This window comes from Falco cherrug, chromosome 1, assembly GCF_023634085.1.
Source record: "Falco cherrug isolate bFalChe1 chromosome 1, bFalChe1.pri, whole genome shotgun sequence".
NCBI lineage: Eukaryota > Metazoa > Chordata > Aves > Falconiformes > Falconidae > Falco > Falco cherrug.
Genome location: NC_073697.1, coordinates 118,219,789 through 118,239,992, shown reverse-complemented (window position 1 = coordinate 118,239,992; position 20,204 = coordinate 118,219,789). Strand labels below are relative to the sequence as shown.

General features: G+C 49.0%; 1 protein-coding gene across 1 annotated transcript in view; it reads left to right on the top strand.

Moving 5' to 3' along the window:
• Positions 1–11,460, top strand: part of DNAH9 (dynein axonemal heavy chain 9) — a 186,680-nt gene extending 175,220 nt beyond the window's left edge. Inside the window, exons 68-69 of the mRNA XM_055723493.1 lie at positions 4,573–4,962; positions 10,544–11,460. Of these exons, the coding sequence (XP_055579468.1) occupies positions 4,573–4,962; positions 10,544–10,771 (618 nt within the window). The 3' untranslated portion in view covers positions 10,772–11,460. The remainder of the gene's footprint in view (positions 1–4,572; positions 4,963–10,543) is intronic.
• Positions 11,461–20,204: the final 8,744 nt, after the last annotated feature.

The following is a 20,204-nucleotide window of genomic DNA, read 5'->3' as shown; positions in this document are numbered from 1 at the left end:
GCCAGTACTTTGCCCCTTGAAATTTTTTTTCTTCCTGCATGGTCTGGTCATGGTTTTAACCAGAGACTGGTCCTTTCAGTGTCCAAGCTCTCCTGAGATGGGAGATGATGACCCATGTGACATGAAGGAACTGCAATGGTACTTCAGAGTCTGCCTGCCAACAGAAGTTATTAAATAACAAAGCCGTGGCAGCTGCCCCTGGTGCGGTCAAGTAATTTTGACAGCCTTGTGAAGCTCATTACCAGCCCCTCTGATCAGACCTCCCATGCTTTTTTGTTGGGTAAACTTTAACTGTGCATCAGTAAGTGGTCTTAGTGTGTTGTAGATAAAGGGAAACAGCTCAGGTGCCTAAGGGAGGATGGATGGGGCATGCACTGCCTTTCTATTTCTTTGACACCTAATGGCAAATACCAAAATGAGACATCTTTCATTTCTGTTTGACCCTTGTGCTTGGAATTACCCAGGACTTTGAAGACCTTTCACTGGGTAACCCATCATTTTGAGATTCCCTACAAATGTAAAATCATTGAGTAGAAATAATGAGATGATTTACTGGCAGAGACTTACCTGGTCCCTGCTCACAAGAAATGATAGAAGGCGACGTGTATTTTGAAAGGTGGTTATGATTGTTCCTCATGATTTAGGACTAATTGCAAATAGTCCTGCCTCTACTTTTTCGTTCAACCTTATTTGTTGCTTTTAGCTTCAGAACTGTTAATACCAAGACCATCTTAAAACCTTTGTACACATGATTTTCTCTGTCCATCAGAAATCTATTCTCCATGGGGAAACCCAACAGGTTCAGATGCTTGCTGCCTTTAAAAGCTTACTACTTTTAAAAAGTCATCTCTGGAGCAAAGGTTTAATAATGCCTTGTACCAGTCCATCCTATTGAGAAATGACCATTGCCCAGGGGACTTCTGGATGGGAAACCACAGATTTCTGGTGGTGGTGGGGTAACTCTGAATGGGCACCCCAGGGCTGCAGTGGCTTCCAGGCACGGGGCAGTACAAAAGTGCCCTTAGCTCTGATTTGAATTGGTGCTGGGTGCTGGGGAGGCACATCCCCTCGAAGTACTGCCCTCACTTATTGCTGGACAGAATGCATTTTATTGTGGAAGTTCAGAAACTTCCACAGGAATTTAAAAAGTAAAAGGGAAAAAAGAAAAGATAAGGGTTATAAGTCAAGTGCTAAAAAGCCAAAAGGACTAAAGTGGACATTTCCAGTGCCAGGATTCAGCTGAAACCCTTCTTTCCTTTGATAAGACACAGTGTATGGGGCAGATACGCATCCAAGCCCTTTGAGCTGTCATCCAGCAGCTCCGAGTGTTGCATTTGCAACAGCGCGGTTAGCTCAGAGGGTTTCTGTTCTGATGACAAGCTGTCTCCCAAGCTCAGGAGTCTCCAGTCTCTTTGCAGCGCGCTTCCTTGGAGAAAACGCTTGCTACCCCAAGGGTGCCAGCAGGCTTGCTTGCCCTAAGCCTTGATCACTCAGCACTGAGCCCGCTTCCCCTCGTTAGTGCCCGATGCAGCGTGGACCATCATCAGAAGCGCTTGCCATGGCTCTGCCTGGTCTGGCTGGGTGTCCGGCTGTGGGCTTGTAGCCTGTCAGGGTGATTTGCAGATCAGAGCTCTGCAGGACATGGTTGGCACAGGAATAAACTGCAAAGATTTGTAGCTGCTGGACTCTGACAGCCGTTGCTAAATACGTGTTGGGGTTGCTTTAAGCAGATTTCAACTTTTGCTAAAGCTTCATAGATTTTTGTGGCTCCAGTAAAAGGCACCTCTGCTGACCTCATGGCTGGAGGCACTGAAGTCCTGCGAAAGGACAGTTGGAATTTTTTAATGTGAATAGACTGACCCAATTCCCTCACCCTCATTCTCAGCAATGGCTCAACTGATTTCAGTTAATCTTTCCAAAAACACTCAGCCTGAGGCAAAGAGAAATTGTAAGTTGGATAAATTTTGGCAAAGCGATAAGGGGACAAAAGTGAGTATTTATAATTGAAACCAGTGATTAACAATAGCTGTAAGTCTCCAAACTGCTATGGTGTGCTGTAGCCCTCTAGCTCAGCATGGGGCATGCAAATATTTAAATTCTGAAGGACATTATGCACCGGTAGAAGCTGAGCGTGCATTTGCCAGCTTTTGTCTTTGCAGGCTACTTGGCTTGAGCATCCCAGAATCACAGGTTAATTGCTCTGGAGATTGTATAGTCCAGCCCCATGCTCAAAGCAGGGTCAGGTAGACCAGGTTGCCTAGGACCACACCCTGGTGGGTTTTTAAAACTTTCACAGATGGAGACTGCACAGCTTCTCTGGATAACCTGTTCCAGTGTTCAGCCACCCTCACAGTAAAAAATTTTGTTCTTGTATTTCAATGGAATGTCCTGTATGTCAGGTTGTTCCCATTGCCTTTTGTCCTGTCACTGGACATCCCTGAGAAACATCTGGCTCCGTCTTCTGTGCAGATATTGAAAGGACCCCTCCGAGCCATTTCTTCTTGAGGCTGAACAATCCCAGCACTGGCCCCAGCGTGCCAGAGGTGGCCTGACCAGTGCCGAGCAGAGTGCTGCCATTAACCTGCTGGCAATGCTCCTCCTAATGCAGCCCAGGACACTGGTGGCCGCCTTTGCCACAGGGGCACGTTGCTGACTCATGTCAGCTGCTTGCCCACCAGGACTCCTGGGTCCTTTCCTGCAACTGTTTTCCAGGGAGTTGGTCCCCAGGGTGTACTGGTGCATGGAGTTATTCCTTCTCAGGTGCAACTCTTGGCATTTCCTTCTGTGGGACTTCATGAGGTTCCTCTCAGCTCAATTCTGCAGCTTGTCCAGGTCCCTTAGAATGGCTTTGGGTATCGTTGGTGACCCTGTGGCAAAGTGTAGTGGGGTAGTAGTCTGAGGGCCAGAGAAACCTCAGCAGTCTTTCTGCAGTATCCTGGATCGAAGCTCTCAGCGTGCAGTAGATGTCCCCAGACAGCAAGACAGATTGATAGGTGGAGGTCTTGTCCTCTGCAGCAGGGAGTCACCTACTACTGTCACTGACTGATCTCTCCTGTGCTGCTGCATGGCTCAGGCTCCATCAGCATGAATGCTTTGACAGACAGAGCTCCCAACCTCTCATTCCCTACCTGGGCACTGAACCTGTTCTGTGGCTTTGCATCTGCAGGGAGGACACAAGGTTTGCTCCTGTTGCTGGAAGTCACAAGCTTCCAGCCTTCACCTTCTTCTTCACATTCACCTTCTGGGAGTCTCCCTTTCCCAGGCAGATAGGCGCAGACTCTGCCTGCCTGCCTTTGATGCTGTTTGGAGTCGAGGCTCCTCTTTTAGCTGCATGGTCTCAGGGAAGATCCAGTTGGTCTCCTTCTCATTATCTCTGATGCTAAACAGTTTGCTGGCCTGCTCCTGCAGATCCTGCAGGTCCTCCACCGGCGCACACCTACAGGCAAGGAGAGAGCCTCCCAGCCCCAGGCTCAGTGAGCGGCTCCAGGCACTGCCTGCAGTCCCAGACACGCTGAGCTGCAGGCTCCATCACCAGCTTGGTCTGAGCTGAGGCCTCTGCTGTGTCAGGGACAGCTGATGCGGATGGTGCTGGGGGCAGTGCCCTGTGGCACGTCGCCACCGATGCTAAGCAAGCGTGTGTGAGCCCGTCTGTGTGCCCTCTGTGCAACCTGCTGCACAAACTGCTGCACCTCCTACTGGCGTCTCTTAGCTGTCCTTTCAGCATCCAGGCATCTCTCCCTTAGATTTAATGTAATTTCAGTTGGATGCAGCAGGAATTTTCTTAAGTTTAAACTAGCAGACACTGGGGACTCTCTGCAGAACACCAGAAGTTCAGGAGGGGTGCATGTTACTGCTGTGCAGAGCCCCTGTTTGGCCATGCAGTGATGTTCCAGCTCTTCTCCTGCCTGGGTGAAACTGATACAGGTTTCTGAAAGCTTTAAAAAAATTAATTGCTGGATAAAGGAAAAGTCAAACCTCTCTCTCTATCTCACTTGGCTGAATCATATCTTAATTTGTTGTGTGTTTCCCTGCTGTGAAAGAAACTGTGATTACATTTGCAGGCAACATGTGAAGTTAGAAAGAAAGACTTGTTCTGCAAAGTAATAGAGGAGGAGAGGTGTGAGGGAAAGTGGAGGAGAGGAGGGGGATAGGACTGGACATAATAAACATTTGGACAGTTTTAGAGTAAGTCATCACAGACTCCAGTATCCTGCCCTGGCAGCCTGAGTAAAAACAGCTTTGCACCTCCGAAAACCTGCCCTGTAAAGATGGTCAGTCCATGAGAGAAAACAGAAGCAACGCTGGGACAGCCGAGGGAAACCCATGCTCACTGTCACTGTTTTGCAACTTTTCCTCCAAGTAGTATTTTTACAGTAGGGAAGATGAGGATGCAGGAATATGCAATAGAAGGTGTTCATGAAAACCCAAAACATGAAGAAATCCCCAGTACGTGAACACCAGTGACTGTGTAGGATGCTGTGCTCTTCCACACTTCCTAGCTCAGCTTCTGCTTCCAGTCTGGCTTTGTTCAGGTTAGAGTTTCCAGTGCTAATTACACCCTTTCTCACTCAGGGAGAACTGACCATGACAAGTGACATGGAGAATCTGCAGAATGCCCTCTTCTTGGACATGGTGCCGGAGTCCTGGATAAAGAGGGCTTACCCTTCCACAGCCAGCCTGGGCACGTGGTTTGCTGACCTCCTCACTCGCATCAAGGAGCTGGAGGCGTGGACAGGAGACTTCTCTTTACCTGCCACATTGTGGCTTGGTGGCTTCTTCAATCCCCAGTCCATCCTGACAGCCATCATGCAGTCCGCAGCCCGAAAAAATGGGTGGCCTTTGGACAAGATGACCTTGCAGTGCGATGTGACAAAAAAGAACAGAGAAGATTTTGCCAGTCCTCCTCGGGAAGGGGCGTACGTCCACGGTTTGTTCATGGAGGGTGCGCGCTGGGATGCACAGGTGAGGTCACCAAGGCTCTCGTGTTGAGAGAGAAGCCGCAGATGTTAGGCTTTTGTGGGTCAGTACTGTGCTCTGGGGAACTTTGCAGCCCGGACAGGTGCTCATCTAAACTAGTCATTTGGGGTGCCTTGCAGGAGTGGGGAAGATGTGAACCATGGCTGCAGGCTGGGGTGGGTATCGAGGTGGTTGGATGAATCGCTCCTTGGAACTGTCTGTTCCATGGCTGTGAGGGGAGCTCAGGGTGGCCAACTTGCAGTGGTACATCTTGTTTTTACAAAGTGAATCTCAGCTTCAGTGTATGTTGACTAAACTGTGGTCAGTACTTGCGGTGTTACTACAGGCTTTAGAAAATGTGGGGTCCTCTCAGGGCTGTGTTGCCCTTGCACCTTCATACGGTTGTGTTCTCAGTGCTGCCTCCAAAAGCGGCGGGGCAGACTTTTGCAGCATCACTGCTCTGTTGCCTCTTTAGCAGCAGTGGGGAGAGAGGAGAGGACTCTGATTTCCTACGCCTTTATGTTCCCAGAGCTGAATGGATGGGATGTGCCAAATCCAGACCACTGTCGGGTGCTACAGGATGTCATCTGCATAGATAGGGTTTGTGACCAGAAATTAATCACATCCTTTAGCCATCCCCTTAGGGTGCTAAATACAGCATGCATGAAGTCTCTGTGGTCCATGTGGACTCAGGCTGATGTCTCAGCAGGGGGTCAGGCAGGGTAGGCTGGTTCTGGACAAACAGAACAGTGTGGGTGGCTCTTGCTCTTATTCTTTCCTCTGCTGGATGTGGCCCAGTACCTTTCAGTTATAGCACAGCCAGCCTCAGAGCAGCCCAGGTAGAACCATACCCACCAGCCGGGCAGCCGAAGGGGAGCAGCATGCTTGCTGTTTCCTGCCCATGTAGCTGTCGGTGCCCTTCTCGCAATGCACCTTTCAGAGCAACATCCCGGAGGAGCACAATTGTCCCTGTCATTCCTTCTGACGGTTGTCAGCTGTTAGCAAGGCAGTCTGCAGAGCGGGAGCCATTAGGCTGACAAATCCCCACTGGGCTTGGTCCTCCGAGGTGCCGGGCCCGTGGTACCATGGCTCCTGGGCTGTGCTGCCCCTGAAGATTAGGTGACAGTGATTCATGCAGCTCCTCTGGGCAGCCACCTCGATGCTCCTGCTGCCAGTAACCTGCGACAGTGAAGGCTGGTCAAAGTGGGTCACCCAGAACTTACTTATCTGTGTCAACTTTACTGTCTTGCAAGAAGAGGCTTCTGTTTCAGAGGCAGTTCTTTAGAGCCTTAACCTTGAGGATCCTCCCTTATGTGTTGTGGGGCTCGGTGGTAGGGTGCTGAGGAGAGAGGCCATGCTTGCCATATCCCATCCCAGCCTGACCTTGCAATTCAGCTGGAATACCCTCCGCTTATTTTTCAGCTCCCTCTCTGCACTAGTTTTCCGTGAAGGATAGGAAACTGGGCAAAGCTTTGAACTTACCGACTGATGGCATCCAGTGCATTTTATCCCAAGTCCTTGGGAAGGTCAAAGCTCCAGGCTGTTTTTCTCTCTGGAAATTGGTCAATGTGTGCATTGGGTCTGGACAGCCACAGACAGCCAGGGACATTGGCAAAAGCTCTGTCAGAAGATTGCAGTAAAGATCTCACATGGGTATAAGGTCAGGTCTCCTGCCTCCATGGTTTTGGCTCTGCTCATAGCAGAAGTCACAGCAGCAGAGGAGAGCCCAGCCCATCTCCCCAGCCCTGGTCCTACAGTTCTCTGCCTTGTTCTAAGCCTTCGGTGTGGCTATCTTACAAACCCCTTGAATTTTACAAAAATTCCAGGTCTTCCACATCGAATACCCCACTAAAAACAAGTTCCAATGACCGCTGCTATGCTTTCCTTTACTATCGTTACCACCATTACTGGACAATATAATAGTCAGACGGCTGACTTCTGCCTAGGTTTTGCCCATCCATCCCCAGGTGGCAGTAGAAGTGAAGAGTGAGAAATTTTGGTGGTGCAAAGTCAGAAATCTTTTGAGAACTTTTGAGAACAAGGCTTATCCCCTTCACCTCTCTCCAATAACTTGTACAGGTGATTGCATTCAGCAAAGAGGTTTGTCTTCAGAGACCATCCAGACTTTAGTAAATGGCTTTTTCTGGTTACATTTTCCGTGTGATTGAAAGATACCGAGCAATTACATTTATAGAACCATTCATAATCTTTGGGTATCATGCTTCAATTTATTTCAGAAAGGAAAAGAATATTTTCGTATGTTGCTGCTCACACTGAAATATCATTTCCACCTAGTGGAACTATTCATTTTACCTGTAATCCAGTGAGCACCAGTATATATTAATGGATGCAGCATTTTTAAAACAGGTGCACAGTTCTTTTGGGTTGTACACTCCTTCCAAATTAATCCTCTCCTGAGTGGCAGGTCATATTTAGAACTACTCTGGGGATCACATCCACTTTTAAAAGAATATTTCACATTTAGATTGTGCCTCCAAAAAAGGAAAAGGTCCCTTTATGTTCTGCTGCTCCCATTTTTCTATTTATTTAAACATTTATGTTTGCCCTTGGGTGTCTTAAATTTATAAAACATTCATTACAAAACAGCAGGCAGCTATTAGATGAAATGAAGCCAAGCAGGTTATTTTGAGTCCAAATGATCTGTTGCTGTTGCACTGTTACAGTCAGTGGGACTCAGTGAGAGACAGTTTGACTGGTGCCACTATGAGATATTTTCTCTTAAGCCATGGGAGATTGCTGATTGATTCCTGGCTTTCTTGCTTCCAGCAATGGAGAGCCAAAACTGATGCCAAGTGTGGGCCCTGCTCCTTACCAAGGGCAGTGGACCGTGACAGGACAAGGGGAGAGGTGGGTTTTGCCCCACGAGGCTCTGCCAGGTGCAGACAGCACATCACCTTGTCCTTGGCTGAGACGCACAGCGTGCTGAGCAGGGGCTTAACACTGAGGGCACCGTGCCGCCTTTGAGCTGCACCAGCTGTGGGTTCTGTGTGCTTTTTAAAGCTAGTCCCGTGTGAAGCACCAGTCTTAAACCAGTGGAGAGGCTTTGAAGGGTGCATCTGTGTGGCAAGGAACAGTCGCGTTTGTTTGGCTTTCAAAAACTTTGGGAACAGTTGCACAGCACTTGTTTTCATCTGAGATGCTCCCAGCAGTGGATGCAGATGAAAACAACATCAGTGTGTCACCCAGCCCTGACACAGCCCAGTTCTGGTGCTACAGTCCCAAACCACAGCTTGCCACGTTCTTCTGCAGAGGCACCAGGTACCTCAGGTCTCATGCATCAGAGGTTGAAATTTTTCCCAGAGGGGTGAGCTGGGGCATCATGTGAAGCCTTTTCCTGCAGATGTCAGCTGTCAGTAATGCCCATGTATTTGTGAGCTCTGACAGCGAGAGTAGGATGTGGCTCAAGCTGAGGTCTCCAGTGATAAACTTACGATGCAGCCATGGAGGGGACACTTGCAAATTGTGCTGTGAACAGGCAGTCTCTTATTTATGGTTGTTCTGAAAAATTAATAACTTGGCAAAACCTTTTCCAGCTGCATCTCAACTCTTAAACTCCTCTGATAAAAATTCCTTTTTCGGTTGGCTCTACTGGACAGCACTTCGTTAGGTAGTCTTCACTGCGTGCTCCATGGATGCCTCTTTTGCTCATTCCCCACACCCAGCTGAAGCCACTCACCCCAGCAATTTTTGGACCACCTTGGAGTGATGTTCCCTGCTGCCTGCGCAGTTGGTTAGATCACCAGCTCCCCTTCTCTGCAGGCAGAGGCAACCCTACCTGAAAGACAGCCAAGCCATGCTGAAGGTCTTCAAGCCAACTGACCCTAGATCAGCTGTGGTGCGGGTGCGGCTGTGCTGCTAACACCCCAACACGCAGTGGGGTGGGAGGGGACATGGCCAGATGCTTGCGCCCATCTATGAGCATCCCTGGCTTGTGACAGCTTTTCTGTGTCTTTGGGCCCATCCATATGTGGCAGCACAATACATCTGCTCTTCAAATTGCCTGTTGAGAAGCCAGGACAAGCAGAAGTGAAGAATTCTTTAAGATCTGAGGCCTGAGCCTTGAGGCACAGAACAGTGGCGTTTTACCAGGTGTGCTGTGCCAGTAGTTAGGGAAAATCGCTTTCAGAGCACAATTAATTTCTGATGATGAGAACGATAAAAAATGCAAATGAAAATCAGCCCAGACATAACAAAATTATATGTTCCATAGAGATATCTCAGGAAGATTTCAACTCTTGTTAGCCCAGAAATAGGTAGCATATATCTTGGAAATTTGATTTGAATAATCGTCAGCAGTAAAAGATCTGATCAAAATTGAGCCTCAGAAATGAAAGATGTGGATTTAAAATAGCACATAATAATATTTGATAAATAGCATCTTTGCAAGGTATTATAAGAATTATGTAATGTTTGTTCAGCATGTTGGAAATATAAAATCCTAAATCAGACTTGGATTTATTATAGCTTAGTATAACAGATGGCATTAGTACAATTAAACCAAGGTGTGTTGCAAGAGGAATTATTTTTCTTCTCTGATTTGCAAAACCAAATAAACTACCAGAGAGGTTGAATCTCATCCCTCAACTCTGATCTAAGAGTATTTGAAATAATAATATGTGAAGCTAAGCTGCAGTGAGAGGCAGTTTCTTTAGCACTGAGAAGTTTTATTTCCATTTCTGTATTTGTTTCCATTTGGTCTCTCTAGCCTCCATTAAGAAATTTTACAGGTTTTCCTGGAAATTGATTGATGTGTAGGGGATTTTATTGCCAGAAAGAGAAAGGGAAGCTGCCAGAGAGACCCAGATTAGAGAACCAAGCCACTGATTTCATGGCCTGACAGCATACTATCCTTCTCCTGGGTCGGGCAGCCTGCTGAGTGAGAGCATTGCTTTGGAGAGGATCATATGGACTTGTTGTTTAATGATAATATTCCCTCAGGAACAGTCGTGGATCCCCTTTGCTGGGGGGAGCACCTGTGGGAGTGGAAACAAGGCTGTGGTGCCTTTTGGGGCCACACAAAGCACTGTGTGCGTTCATTGCCCACCCAAGTGTATCCCAGGCCATGCCCAAATTTTGGTGGTGTGGTGGGACACTTACTTGGTGCCTTTTAGAGTCTTCTTAAGCGAGCGTTGTTCTCCATCCTGAACCATGTTCAGGTGTCCACGACTGGTCCTAGCACAAGCAGTGCTCCCCACAAGGTGCTTCTGGTCTGGCGAAACCCTGAGTAAGAGCTAAATGAGGATGATGTGGTGGGACAGCCAGGAACATCGCTCCCCTGCAGAGTCCGGTCAGGTGTGTGAGGGTTTGAGCATCTGGGGAGGGCAGGCATCTGTACCCTTGGGATAAGCTACGCCTGAGGGAGGCTTCTGATAAAACAGGGCAGGTGTGTGATCCGGACCCTCCTTACCTCAAATAGACTCACCCACTCCCTTGGCCTCAGAAAAGGTGTTTGCACTTCCCCAGTAAGACCAGCTTGTATAAACATTAGAGAGGATCATGCGTATTGGGGTACACCTGATGGATATCTTGGAAATCCAGCTAAGACTTGGTCTTCTCTCCTTTGTAGGCTGGGATAATCACAGATGCCAGGCTCAAGGAACTAACGCCGGCCATGCCTGTCATTTTCATCAAAGCTATTCCTGCTGACAAACAAGATACCCGCAGTATGTACCCGTGTCCTGTATACAAAACACGCCAAAGAGGGCCAACTTATGTGTGGACTTTTAACCTTAAAACTAGAGAAAATCCTTCCAAGTGGGTGCTCGCTGGTGTGGCATTGCTGCTGCAGATCTAGGCTCACCAGCGGAGCACCTCATTTGCAAATCCCTGATGATGTTTTTCTCAGACAATTTCAAAAATAATATCCTGAGATTGAACCCAGGCTCCATCCCTCTGAGCACTGGGCACCCAGCCTGAAGAGAGCCTGCAAGGAGGTGAGAGAGGTGCAGGGGGGGCATGTGGTCCAGATTCTTGGCTGCTGTAAATCAATATCCTCTAATTCCTATACTGCTGCCCTGGAGCACTGGGAGGTCCCAACTCAGAGCCAGATCTTCCACACCCAGAGAGTGCTAAGCTCATGCTGAATGTAATGTTTATTTCTTTGGTGATCCAAAGTATTTTTAAAGTCAGTAGCTTTCTCCAAAATCCTTAGATAGTCCAGTGACCCGTGAGATTCTTCAGGCCTTGTTCCTTTCTATACATGAGTGTTTCTTTGTCATACGTGTGATGTCAAAAGTTGTTGTTGATCATTAGTTGTTGTTGATGTAAACTCTTTATTGATGGTATTCCCATAAATTTTAGAAACATTGAAAACAGTGTTAATATCCAATGTGCTTAATATGATCGGCAGTAAAAATGCACCACAAGGATTTAAAGAATAGTTCATAATGATAGAAATTTACTAATAAAAATAATTACTCCTGAATTAGTCTTTAAAAATTGCCTGCAGGCCTGTATTATATGTTTGCTCCTCGTATGGAGAGTACATGCAGGGTCACGTGGGACAAACGTGGACATCTGGATAGCTGCATTTGTAATTACGAATGGGGTGGGTAAGAACTGCTGGGGTTTTAGAGCAGAAAGCAGAGAGGGGGATGACTGGGGTGCACATTAGCTTAATAAGCCAGGCAGAGCATCGCTCTGAGCGGCAGAAGTGGAGCACTGGGGAGCTGGGAATCGTGAGAGGTTGGGTTGGCTGCCCGGGGAAGTGGGGCTGTGCCATGCGCTCTGTGCAGCCTGCAGCGCTTCGCCGCGCAGCGCAGGACCCAGCCTTGCGCTGGTATTTGCTGTTTCTCTTCCGCATCAAGCATGCAGCATCCTTCTGCCCCTCCCCATGCAAGCAGCCGTGGGGTTTTCACCTGTGGGGTTCAGTGCCATCTCTGCACTCCCTGCAGGTATCAGCCCGTGTGTCACAGGCAGGCGGCGTAGGATGGAAGGGGAAGATGGCAGATGTGCGCAGGATTTGGTCTCGGTGGAATTAGCACGGATGAGCACCTCCAAACTTTCCCACCCTAACCCAATGCCAGGTTACAATCTCAGGGCCAGACTCAGGTCTCCAGCAGGGATGGTGACCCTCCTTTGGGAACACTACAAACCCTGTTACTCAGATGAATCCCCAAAGTCAATGAGCACCTCGACAAACATCACCTCACTGTGAGAGGTCCCTGCTTGCCAGGGCTGAGGGGGAAGGGGAGGATCATCAGCCAGTTCTGTTTCCACTGCCTATATGGTGGCACTGGAACTTCCAGGATCCTGTTTCCAGGCAGCTGTGGGGTTCATAGGGTGGGAGTCCACAGCCTGGAGAGACCTGCAGCTCTGCGTGAGTCACCTCAAACTGCCCTGATACTTAGTGAGGGACTTGGTCCTCCTGCCTTGTCCTGCACTAGTTGTCAAAGAGGGGTCAGGTCTGGCTCTCATTCCATAGAATCAGAGAATCATTTCAGTTGGAAAAGACCTTTGGGATCATCAAGTCCCACCGTTAATTCAGCATTGCCAAGTCCATCACTAAACAATGTCCCTAAGCGCCACATCTACCTGTTTTTTAAACACCTCCAGAGCAACAGCCTGGGCTATTCCCTTGCCAGCTGAAGAAGAATGGGATGTTGACAACAAAATGGATCCAATTGTTTTATTATATATATATCTTCCTGCATAATTCACCAGTTCGGCAGGCAGGGTAGTGGGGAGATATTTATAGATACTAGAAATGTCATCAGGGTGTTCATTCTTCATCCTTTGAAAATCATCACAGGAAAGAGTTGGCTGCAAAATGCTACAAGAGGATGGTGAATAATTTGCTGCTTTAGGGGGAGAAAACTGACAGGCGTGAGATTTTCCAGCCATATCTGACTAAACCAGGCAATTAAATACAGCTGGCCAGGCTATTCTTTAGGGGTGCTGCATTAGTCAGAGATGAACATTTTCTGTTTGTGAGCTTTTGGAGATAGCTGCCCACTTGGCACTTCCAGTGCTCTCTTTCCTTCCCACTCTTTGCCCTTGTTTGAGTGGAAGGGACTGAGTGGTGAAGAGCCCCATCCCCAGCACAGCCTGATGCTGAGGCTCTGGGGCTGGCAGAGCTGCAGCATTTGAATGACATCCAAGGCAGAACTGAGGTTGATGTGGAAGAGGGCAGGCAGGGCTGGCAGCAGGGCAATAGGGCAGTAGGACAGTTCAAGGCAGTTTGGCAGCAGGGACCCATGTGGTTGCTCATTTTTAAGGAAAGCTGGAAACCCTGGGAAGTGACTTTTCCATCACTGGAACAAGACTCCTGAGACAAGTCTGTAGGACCAGCCCTGAGGCTGCTTTCCTGCCCTACAGACCCCTCAGCCCTAACCCCTCTCCTTCATCCCAGCTTTGCCACTCACCTCCCCAGCCATGCTGCAACCCCAACCCTTCCTCCTCTGCAAAACCCAACACTGGCAGTGAACTGAGTAAACACAAAGATTTAAAAAAGCAGGTAAGTGTTTCTGGGCCAAAGAAATGCCTCTTGCAAGCAGAGTTTTGCTCCTGAAGGCAGAGGAGCCCTGTGGTCACCAGCTCCTCGGTGTTCAAACACCACCCTCCAACCAGGGAATTGCTGCGTGGAGGACCTGAGATTTAGCTGGAAACTGGGGAAAGTGAGATGTCAGGGTTCTTTATGCAAAAAGTAGCCACTTTTCTTTAGGTTGACTTTTCTTTTAGACCAAGGTGATCTCTCTCACATTTCACCATCCCCCACTGACCAGACTGTGTCTGCTGCTGCTTGTGTCCTCCCTGAGCACCCACCAAAAAAACAAGGGTGAGACCCTCCTAACCATCTCAGGAAAAAGGTCCTCCAGCACTTTGTCAAAGTGCTGAGTACCAGCAGGAGCCAATGCAGCTAGCCGCCCATGGTGGGGTTGAGGACCCAGGTGCTTCATCCTCCAAGTCATCTGCCACTGATTATGCTGGGGGGATGGCACCTTCTCCTGGGAAGAAGCTGTTCAGCCCCTCAAGGCAGGACCTGGTGATTTCAGAGAGTGGGGTGATCCACTTTTCTGGCTGAAGGAAGCTGTGTGTCTTTGTATGACTTGCAGCAGGTCGGAGCCTGGAGCACAGCTAAAGCCTGTGACAGGAGACATACGTGTGCGGCTGTACAGGGTGGGCATTTTCCAGCTGCAAAGGAGTTACTGCTAGAAACCATATGTGTTTGGGCAAATCACATATCAGTTTTTTGCCAAGGAAAAATAAGATAAAAAATGTGTCCTTTTTGTTTGCATTGTCCCAGCTTTGCCCCTTTTACATCAGCAGGAAGCTCTGAATGCAAAATCAGCCCAGACTATCATCCCCTGAGTGCTGGGCTTGCTCACCAGCTGAGCTTTCAGCACAACCTCCGTGTGCCCTGACTTTAGGCCCTGGAAAGGTAAGTGTCACCATTTGAGTTAGTGTCTGGGCCTACTCTATAGCCAGCAGAAAGAAATGGGTTCAAGTCGTGAGTGATTTGTCTGACCCATCTTAGTGATTTCATGGTGAGGTCAGGATCTGCCCAAGCGCCCTGAGTCTTTTAGCCAACTGCACTTGAACCCCAGGAGTCACGAGGTCCGGCTGGGGTGGGGAGCTTTCTTACACTTAAGGTCAAGTCTGTGTGTCCTTCTCTTCTGCTCAGGAATTCAGCCAGATCCTGCATCCTGTGCTTTCACATGCAAGGCCAGGTCTGGGATGCCCAGAAGAGCCCAGACTAGTTCTCATCCTTTCTGTGCATCTCTGCAGCTGCTGACACTGCACAGCACCCTGTGGGGCTGCTTTGGGTCTGGCTCCTCAGGTCTGTGGTCAATTAGTTAACTCCAGACTGGTGATATTTCCAAAAGGATGAAAGCAAAAGGAGGAAAATTGTGCTATTGAACACTTTAGCATTAGGTAAAATTGAATGAACTCTCCCAGGACAGAGAAATGGCTTTTCCATAGCCTGGGAGTGTTGTACCTGCTGCAAATTATAATTGGCAGAAGAGCACACTTCAAACTAAAGTCTTCACAAATGCTTTGTAATTGTGTCCCATATTTGGGGGTTAACTAGCTCCATTCTTCTGCAACTGTTTCTCACAGAGCAAAGGAAAATGTAGACCAGACAGACAAAAGGAGAACCTGGTTGGTAGTCAGTAGATTGGTTCCACTGGGGCAAATTTATTGTAACTGCTATTGGGCACTGGCAATGCCCAGTGATGCAAATTCTGCATGTATCACTGCTCAATTATTTACAGAACAAAACTAGCTGTAATGCATTAGCTAGATGCATTCATTTTATAAATTGGCATTAATACATTTAATTAGCAATGGCTTATTTAATTCATGTCCGTTATTATGCATTGGTTTTTAAATGACTGTAATTGCCCCAACAAATCTACAAATATATTTACCTTGTTAATGGTTGTGAACCTCATTTAAAAAGCTTTTAGACTGTAGATGATGTTACGGAGTTATAAGCAGTCCTTCTAATTTGAATACTAGTGTGCCTGTTAGTGCAGAAGGATTTTTGTTTGAGGCTATAAATACATTGTCTAAAGGTCTCAAAACTCACTTACTTGTGTGCAAACTTTAAAGTTCACTTTTAGGACACTCTTAACGCATGCATTTTGATTAGTGGTAAAAGCCAGGAGGCAAACCCCAAGCCTGCATTCAGTATCTTGGTTCAATGTTTCCAGGAGTACGGCAGGAGCTGGGATGGGGGGAGCTGTCAGTGGTGACAGCCCCAGTGTCCGCAACACCCCCAGTTTCTGGGAAGGGCTATTGCAGGTACTGTAGTCTTGCTGCTGAGAATGCTGTCTTGGAAAAGTCAGAATATTTGTAGTATTGTGTGAGGTCTGATGAAAACCACACCAAAGAAAAGTGCCTCATGTCTGTGATGAAAGTTTTGTTCAGGTCAGCCCCCCAGCCCTGAGATCCTGGCGTTTCAGGTATTCACGTGAGAATCTGTCTTGAGACTTCGCATTGGGTTGGAGTAAGGATTTGATTGCTGATCTCCAGGTGCCTGGGGCTCACCACCAGGCTGTTAGGCAGTCAGGAGAGCAAAATGCACGTGGGGATGTCTCTCAGGTGAGAACAACCCTAGCAACTGACCCCAGGTGCAAACTCTTCAGCATGGCACTGCTCCATCTGGCATAACAGCATTGGCAAAGCTCTTGCTCCCATTTCTCATAGAAAAGTTGGAAAGGTCTTGGGATAATCCAAATACAGAATGGGAATAAAATCCAGGATCTTCCTGACTCACTGCTCAGGGCTGCAGAAACTGCAGGAATTTCTTTTTAGCCCAGAGAACTGGTCTTGGAGAAGTACTGGGGAGGGCTGGGGCTGCAGGGTCTCAGAGCAACTAACACTGAAGCATCCTCCTTCCCTTCCAGCACAAGACACAGGCAAGGGCAATGGGTCAAAACATTAGAGTTTAAAACACCAGCTGCCCTGGAAAGAACCAAACCCACTGTTACTGATCCCATGCTCTTTTTTCCCACTCAATGGTCCTAAGTTTACATGGATTTTGCACCTACCATTGTTGGCATCCAGAACACACCCCCATGGTCAAATCTGGACCTTAGCAAACGTGCATTAAACCCCTGGCCAATCAGTTTACTATGGACAAGAGATGCACATTGCTTTTTGTGGGCTGCGGTTCTCCTCTGCCTCCCCCAGCACCGAATGTCAGTGTACCTAACTCCAGCTGCCTGCGTAACTCAGCCTTGCTGGTGTCAGAAAGCAGTGGATGATGCTTTGCCAGACAGGGCACTTGGACTTACCACAGAGAGCTGGACAAGCAGTGGGATGTTATGGACTATGTGAGGCTCCCAGGATTTCTGCTGAAGACAAACCCGAGCCCTATGATGCATCATTCACTCGGCTTAACAGAGATTTTACCGCAGGATTATGCTTGAGAGTCATCAAAACACCTGGTCCATGTGGGACTGTGTAAATGGGGAAATTATTATAAGAGATAGGCAGGGTTCAAAGGGCCTTAGAAAATTACACCGCAAATGTGTAATTGTTGAAGTGAAATAAGAGTTTTGCTGGCTGCAGCCTGGCAGATCCGTTGGCTAGATGTGTCTATTTGGTTTCTCAGAATAGAGACTCTGAGCAAAACGATCTTTGGAAATCCTGCCCTGCTTCCCATCTGCCGTCACCGGGTGCTTTTTATGGAACTGGAATGTTAGGATATTGCCTATGCTTTGACTGTGTGCTGTCTACTTAATGAGTGTCTCAATTAATTACGATGATGTTATTATTGGGAAGAAGCAGCAGATAGGAGGAAAATGATTAGATAATGAGAAATAGATTGCTATCTGAGGTGTCCTGCTGAACACAGAGTGGTTTACCTCTCTTCAGAAAGTAATTCAATAACAGGTGGAGGTGATGGATGTCCTTGAGTGATGGGAGGTCTGCTCAGACTGCGGCTGAGAGAAGGTGCTGGTGGTAAACACGTGGAGATGCCTTCACCCAAGGAAGCTGGTACAAGATGAGGTAATCAGTCTTCTAATTGGGGTATTAACCTGGGAAGCTGGGTGACTTGAGCAGAATGTACACAGGAACTGTCCCTCCTTGTGCAGACCCAAATGTTCCCAGTCTCACACCAGCCTCCTGGGCAGGAGTCCCCATCTGTGCCACATCTGAGTGTCACATCCCACGGTGCCTCGCCAGCTGTGCCACCAGCCCCTCCAGGGAGGCAGCGTGGGCAGGGCAGCATATGAGAAGGTGGAGTGGGACATGATGCATCCCGACAGGCCCCTTCTTGCCTGCCCAGTCCACCTCCAAGGGCAGACCCAGCTACAGGCAGCACCTGGTCTAGGCTTGTGTTCAAGGAGCCTGGGTGGATGGCAAACCTCTTGCCAATCTCAAACAAAAAGACAGCGTGATGAAAGACTGTCAGAACTGGGTCTTCTGAGCCTTGAGATCCCATATGCACTGGCAAGTGCAGTGGAAGACAATGGTCCGTGGGGGAACGCTGGTCTGTGGGGGAAAAGGGTCATAAGGGAATGATGGGGCTTTGAGTAACGAGGGGCCATGGGGGAATGGTGGGCTTTTCCCCTCCTAGGGCTGTGGGAGGACCGGTCATCTGCATCCTGCCCTGCTGGGATGGGGATGGTGCATTCTTGCTCCAGGCAGAGGAGGAGATCACGCTGCCATGGAGAATGTCACACCTGCTGTTACAACCCGGGAGGAGGGAGTGCTTAATATTGTTATGACCACTTTGCGTGCCTCAGTTTCACCAGTGTGCCTTTTTGCACCTGGGAGGTGAGCGTGTTAACAGCCCCTTTGGCAGGGTCAGCGTGGAGGCAGGTGAGCCTGCAGAGCTGTGTGCTTTGGGATGGATCAGGCCCTGCGGAGCTGAGCGCGGCTGCGGCGCTGCTTCACTGCCAGCACGGGCGTGAGGCTTAAAGGCAGCAGAGGTGCAAGCTGAGAAAATGTCAGTGTGGACACAGACCCAGGGGCTCGGGGCTGCCTGGGTGTGTATCACCGATGAGGATGCTGCTTGCTGCACTGCAGGTCCCCGCTGTCCCCGGGGACAGGAGCAGACTGGCTGCCAGCGGTTCGGGTTGCTGCTTACACTAATCCCCCCAAAGCAGCTGAGGTTTGGACTGGCAGAAGCAAGGGAGGGGGGGAGCTTTCCCCAAAACCCTTTCTCAGCTGGTGATTAACCCTCCTGGGCTCAAGGGTGCAGGGGAGACCTGCCCCAGCTGTGTCTCACTCCCTGCAGGTCCCAGGTGCCCATGGAGCCCAGGGCTGCCCTGGGACAGTGGCTTGGGAGCTGCCTGGGGGCAGGATGGTGGAGGTGTGCTTTCAGGCAAGGAGTGGCTCATGCACCTTAAAATAATGGCTGGATCTGCTGACGGAGAGCTGATAATTTTCTTGTGAGGCTTGGGCAGGCTGGCTCTCTGCAGCCAGCTCATACAGCTCTGTCACCACCACTCTGCTGGGAAACCAGGGACAGACCATGTCTGCTTCACAGCGCTACAAGCATCTCACCACCGCATCCCGAGCACCAGAGGAGAGAGGGAGCCCTGAGCGATGTCCCCACATGCAGGCACTAACAAAGATGTTGTGAGTCAGGGGTCGCACTAGATGCCCATGACCCCTGTCTCATCTGCAGTGTCCCATGTGTCAGGGTGCCCCTGAGCTGGGTTCTGAGCTGCAGTGCTGGGGGACGCACGGGCTGCAGTGGCAACACTAGCATGTCAAAAACTCCTTGTGTCCCGTCCCAGGCCACGCTGCGTGGCACCCATGCTGACCAGGCTCTGTGCATTAGAGCATCTTGCTCTTCCAGTCCTCCAGTGTGCCACCACCGTCCCACCGAGACCATCACCCAGCACCAGGTGGCTGAGCTGGCTGTGTGACACAGCTGTCCTCCCACCTATGTGTGTACCCATGATGGGGCCGGTGCTGCAAGTGGCATGGTGAGGTGCTAAAGGGGAAGATGCTCCCCATGCACAGCTGAGCACAGCTTTTGGAGATGTGGGAGACACCTGAGGCTCAGGGTTCTGGTTTTGCCTGGCACATCTTGGGGGGGAAACTGAGGGCATTCCCCCTGCACCTCCCTTTAACAACTCTGTGACATTACATGGGTTCCTGATAAGTGATGTGAGGCTGCTTTGAATCCATTAGAAGGTTTAGCTCATGCTTGGACCAGGCTGAGAGCTTGAGATCTGTCAGCTGTTCACCACAAAAGGAACTTATCCTTGGCAGATTTCCATTTGTTACCAAAATGGGGAGACTCCAGCACCCTTCCTGCCACTCAAGCCCCTCTGCTCTGCCCGGCGAGATCCTCCCATCCAGGGAGCATTTCTCACTGCTGCTTGCATAGAGCATGGGGAGAGGAGAGGTGCTGCCACAGCACATGCTGCCTGGGAGACCTGCTGGAGGCCACGAGCAGAAGGCTGAAAGCCTCCTGAGATCCAGGCCTCATTTCCCAGCACAATAGGCACCACTCCGGGCACGAGGGAACAAGGATGTGGATCTGATTACAGTGGAGAAAGATGTTAGCCCTGGAAATTAATTATCTGTTCTTCAAAAGGACTGAGTTCTCCAAATTAATGATAATTACGGATAGAAAATTGTAGAGGTGGAGGAAAAAATGAAAAAAACCTAGAAATTCTTGAAAGAAAGGTATTTGGAAGCAAAAAGACACAAGCAGAGAGGCAGTTCTGACTAAAAGCCTAAAAGGTGGATGGTGTTAGCAACTGCAAATAAAGCTAAATGCAGATCAACTGGAAAGGAGAAGGAATTCTTCACAA